At 42.3% G+C, this 5567-nt stretch overlaps 1 protein-coding gene across 1 annotated transcript in view; it reads right to left on the bottom strand.

The window, feature by feature from the left end:
* Positions 1-3505, bottom strand: part of galnt5 (polypeptide N-acetylgalactosaminyltransferase 5) — a 13883-nt gene extending 10378 nt beyond the window's left edge. Inside the window, exons 1-2 of the mRNA XM_008290889.1 lie at positions 2138-3505; positions 1894-2060 (exon numbers count right to left, since the gene is read on the bottom strand). Of these exons, the coding sequence (XP_008289111.1) occupies positions 1894-2060; positions 2138-3084 (1114 nt within the window). The 5' untranslated portion in view covers positions 3085-3505. The remainder of the gene's footprint in view (positions 1-1893; positions 2061-2137) is intronic.
* Between the last annotated feature and the right edge of the window lie 2062 nt (positions 3506-5567).

Here is a 5567-nt window from a genome sequence, read left to right as displayed (position 1 = left end):
AAGTCTACTCAGAGAGGAAGAAGACATTACTCTAAAAGCAACATAAAAAAGCAGATTACAGTTTGCAAATGCACACAGGGACAAAGAGCTTCATTTTTGGAGACATGCCCTGTGGTGGGCTGCAAGGAGGGGCAGTGGTTAGCACTGTTGCCTCACAGTAAGAGGGTCGCATATTTTACATACTGATCACATCCTTCATTTGAACATCTGCAGTTGATCCAGAATAGCCACCAAAGAAACCTTGCAGTAAGATTTTTTCCCAACTGCTGTTTAAAAGTTTTTGGAAAATTAACATCAGCTCAAGGTCGACACACTCCTCTGGAGTTTCTGGACAAATCACACGGGCTTCATTTGTAGATCCCCATGGAGACAGATGTTCAAACCTGACTCCTAGTGCCTTTAGTCCAAGTTGTTTCCTTGTTGGGAATCATTATTGAAACGCCCTGCTGTCAGCTACAGTATGATGCAGCTGAAAGCTCCACAGCTGTTTCTGAGGTCAAAACTTCTGACAAGCTCCAGAATTAGATGAAGTGAAAGTCTGAGGGGCTCAGAGTCATTAAAGTTCAGCCAGCTACATTTCCATGGCAACTGAAGCAGTGTGTATATGAGGACCATGTGATGTGAATAACCTTTTTAAAAAAAAAAAAAAAAAAAAGCAACCTAGTGTACTTTGATTTGACATTCTTTTAAAAAAAAAAAAAAGTGTCTTCAGAGTGAAGAACATTGCATTAAATTGTCTTTAAGTTAACAGGGCAACTCAGTCTGTGCAACACCTTGACTTTTCATTTGAAAATTACCAGCCAGATTGTCCTATTACTGCATCTAGAGAGTATGCTAAACGCACAATTTGACATTGATTTAGATGGGACTCTTACGTAATTGTTTTGTTTCTTTTATCGTTTATTAAGGAGTGGCCTGCAATTCGGTGTTATTGAAATTCCACTGTCTTAAGCAGGTCCCTCCTGTGTGCCGCACCTTAAAATGCTGTTCAACTTGATGTACTACTGTGTCTGAGCTGAAGTGTACGGGTTGCTGTCGTCAAACAGCATATTCAGTTGATCTGATCTATAAGAATTTATTGTTATAATAGTGATAAATTGTCTAAAACAATACCAGGTGTACTAGTTAGAGCCTATGTGCCACATTCACATTATGTTTAGTGAATAAAAAGTTGTTTTAAAATCATGAATTTGGGTTAAATTGACATAATTGANGACACACAGAAGGCCTACCTGCTCTTCTGTCACACCTTCACAGGGTGTGATACGGTTTCTGCAATTGCTGGCCATGGAAAACAACTCTATTAGACAGGTAATGATGATGACATTGCTATTACTTCGACAAACAATCATCGTCATCATCATTATCGTCATCATCGTAAAAATATTAAAAATAATAATAATTGTAGTTATGTAACGATTTAGTTGGCAGATATTCATATGCTTCCCTTCCTACACTGCTTTAATCTGCTTTTTATTCAACTTGTTTTGCTCCTGCTTTTATCTTATACCCTGTTAAGTGACTTTGATCGCCTTGAAAAGCGCTGTACAAAATAAATGTATTATTATTATAATCCATCATTTATTATCAATAAATAAAAAAAGACAGAAAAAATCTACATTTTTATTTCTTAAAAACTCAGTTTAGAGAAGCATCTGCAGGACATTTTAATGTAGGGGGACCTAATTCTAATTATTATCCAGTTATGATGAGTAATACTGGAGTAGATCGGATTTTGATTTTGGATGAATACTTTCCAGATAATGCCAGTAAATCTGATCTTATACAACCTATATGAATAAAAGGCCTCCCTATCATGGCTCCTGGTCCTTAATAACATTTTTAATCACCTCGTGTCGACCCCATCTACTGAACCCTTCAGGACACGGTTACCTCTAGTGCTGAAATCATCCACCAGAATGATCTCCTTGATGAGGTGAGGTGGAGACCTGTTGAGCACGCTGTGCACGGAGCGCAGCAGCGTGGACCACACCTCGTCCACGAAACAGAAGATCACGCTGGTGGAGGGCAAGTCGTCGTGGACCACGTTCTGCGAACATCTGGAAAAAACAACACAAGAACAGTTCAGCATTCAGAGCAGCTGGAGAGGGCAAAAACACGCAGAAGGAAGACTCACATCTCGGGCCTGGTGTCTGGGATGGCTCGGTCCACTGGGATCTGGTCACTGAGGTAGACGTTAAAGTGGCCTTCGTCCCACCTCCTCCTCACCTCTGCGTCTTCGTTGCTGCTGAGCAGCGGCGCATGACCGAACTGGCCCACCGCGTTGGGATCTCTAGGAGCGTGAGTCACATCCAGATACAGCACTTTGTGGACACCTGGTTTTCTGACAGCGGAGGAGTTATCGGCTGCTTTGACGCTGATTGCAGGCTTCAGGGGTTCCCTGTCTGCGTTGACATTATTCTTGTCAGTCCTGACCCGCCTCTTGTCTGTTTTTTCCTCCTTTATGTTCACATCCTTGTTGGGAGGTTGGCGAGGTGTTGTTTTAACAGGGCGTGACTCCTCGCCCTGAAGCTGGCTCACTTTTGTTCCGGTCTTGGCAGGTTCACCTCTGTCATCCATCTTTGAATGCTTTCCGTGCAGAGCGGTTCTATTGATCTTTGAGGTTGGCTTGTTGTCGTGAACACCTGGTGGCACTTGGGTTAGACTTAGATCCAGGTTTACTGCTTTCTTCCTTGCAGGCTTTGGCGTGTTTTTATGATTTAGGGCACTGGTAGGTTTAAAAACTTCCCCTTTCACCTTCTTGTCCTGCTGCTTGACTTTGTGTCTGTACACTTGGGCCAGTTTGATGCTGGAGCTCAGTGGTCCCTTCCCGGCCGGTGTGACCGCCCAGTCCACCCTCTGCACCGGGTGCCTGAAGCCCCTCTTCATGAGCTGAGTCACTTTGCTCTGCTGCTTGAAGATCTCTCTTTCTCGTATCACTCGCTCTTTGAGCAGCTGACTGTTGGCGTCGTTTATGGACAGCCGGAGTGCGGCCATGTCAAACAGCAGCCACACGACGGAGGCGACGAACACGAACGCCAGGACCCTCCCACTGCCCCGCAAGTACCTCCGAGCCTTCATCATTCTCGCCGTTTTCACGATAACTAACTAGTAAACAGAACACGTCAGAGAGTCATACTGAGGCGGCTGCTCGTCGGTCGCAGGGCAAACTTTTTTTTCTTTGTAGCTTTGGGAGAAGTTAGCTGCCTGCGTGGCATGCTACAGACACTAACCCGGAGCAGCGGCGCTGGTCGGCGGCGTCAAGTCAAGAGACGCGGCGGCGGGGTCCCGTGGAGCTCCACGAAGTTTCCATAACGGTCACGTCCAGCCGCCCGGAGACATCATGTGAGTGTGTCCCCCCCTCCAAGCAACTTCCTCCTCGGTAGGGAAAAGAAAAAACAAAGCTGGCAAAAGTTTTCGCTGTCGTCGCGCTGAGAGTCCACGCCACAACTTTAACTTTGACTGACACGGTTTGTTTGAGGACGGAGCTGCAGACTTCCAGGAAAGCCGGCAGCTGATTGGACGGACGGACAGGAAGGAGTCCACCTCCACGGAGCGGACAGGAGGAGGAGGGGCAGGGGGAGGAGGAGGCGCGTGCTGTGCGGGTCAGAGACACGCGTCACTTGTAGGTAGAGGCGGATCAGCTGAGTTACAGGTAGACACACAAAGCTGCTGAAATGTTGTTGGTCGTCGTTTCCCCGCTTACAGCAGTGATATATTACAGTGAGAGTTGAAAAAAAAGTACAGTATAATCTTTCACATTCACATCTTAAAACAAAATTTTTTAGACTTGCGTTTATGTGATACCATCTATTCAATTTGTCTATTTTATTCTCTTTCATTTACCCTTATTTATTTACTTATTTATTTAATTGATTTACTATTAATTTTATATTATTATTATTATTATCATCATCAATACCACTACTACTAGTAATAACAACAACATAATGTATATGTATGTATAATTTACAGAATTGTAGAATAATAATCAATCAATCAATCAATCATAGTTTATTTATATGACAACAGCCCAAAAGTAGACCAAAGTCCTTCACAGTGAAAAACAAGAGACTGACTGAAAAACAATAAAACTAACTTAATACAGAGGCATTAATAATAGTAATAACAATATTAATGTTGTTTTTATAATTTTACTCTGTATTATCTTTTATTCTACTTTTTTTTTTTTTTTTTAATTTTGATATGGCCCTTTAGTTTTTTATTTGTATCCACTGGTACTTTTATATTAATGTAGTTTCTTAATCTTTTACCCTTTTTAACACCTGGTACTGCTCAACTTTTGCTTCTCTGATCCTTCTTCTTCCTGTTTGACCGCCAAATGAAACAAAGTTCATTTTATTATTGTTCTCAGGTGAGTAGTTTGCACATGACTGCACACTGGATGTACTTTATCTATCTATCTATCTATCTATCTATCTATCTATCTATCTATCTATCTATCTACAGTTGAATACAGTCTATACACTTGTCCAGCCATCATACTGCTCAGGAAGGAGACGGGTTCTGTGTCCCAGAGATGAAGTGTTTTGGTGTGAAATGTGCAAATCAACCCCAGAACAAAAGCAAAAGACCTTGTGAAGATGCTGCTGAAGCTGGTCAGAGAGTCATTATCCACAGCGGAACCAGTCCTGCACCGACATGGGCTGAAAGTCTACTCAGAGAGGAAGAAGACATTACTCTAAAAGCAACATAAAAAAGCAGATTACAGTTTGCAAATGCACACAGGGACAAAGAGCTTCATNTGATTTCTGTCGGAGGAGCTGCATCTACTCTCTAATTTACAGTTGGGATCAGATGGAAGTAAAAACGTCAATTTTTGCTGGAGTTGTTCAAGTCTCACTCTGTCCTGGTGATAAGCATAAGTACATGTATTGTAATTAAAATCCCCCCCCAGCTTCTCTGACTCCAAGGTTGTTCATTACAATTTTATAGCTGGCACTGACTGGGTTTGAGGATGTTTTTTTCTAAGGTGGGATCTTCAAAACAACAGTCTAGGACTTTTTTTTTTTTTTTTTAAAGTCGAACATTCTCCAGATAAATCTTTTGGAATAATAAAATCTGGTGAAATTCCTTTTTTAAAATATCACTGTACGTTCAACGACTTTTTGAGGACTTCACCTTACGCTTGTGAACTTGTCTACATTTTTACTATTTTCTACACTGAACAATGAGTTGTTTAATTAGAGGACTATTGGACAGGTGAATTAGCAATAACATTCTAAGCTGCTGTCCTAGAAGGAGGTTTTGCTGCACCCTCCATGACAATTACAACTCATGAACTTCAGTAGCTCCTCAGGAGCCATGGGGTCTAGTGTTGGAACTGGCTCATACCCATGCACACCTAATGTCCATCTATAGTCACTGGGCTTCAGAGACCTGCTCTGTAGAAGGATCCAGTCCTGGTCTGCAGGTAGGCACAGAGTGAATGCTGAGCAGCTGCACCCTCCATTGAAGGTAGAATCTCTGGTTTGATTACTCCTGCTGCTGCTTAGTTGAGAACATGTTGTACCAAATTTCACCCAATGTAGTATCTGGTCCATGAC

This window comes from Stegastes partitus, unplaced genomic scaffold, assembly GCF_000690725.1.
Source record: "Stegastes partitus isolate 25-593 unplaced genomic scaffold, Stegastes_partitus-1.0.2 Scaffold701, whole genome shotgun sequence".
Lineage (NCBI taxonomy): Eukaryota > Metazoa > Chordata > Actinopteri > Pomacentridae > Stegastes > Stegastes partitus.
The sequence above is the reverse complement of the archived record's forward strand: the minus strand, read 5'-3'. Positions and strand labels throughout refer to the sequence as shown.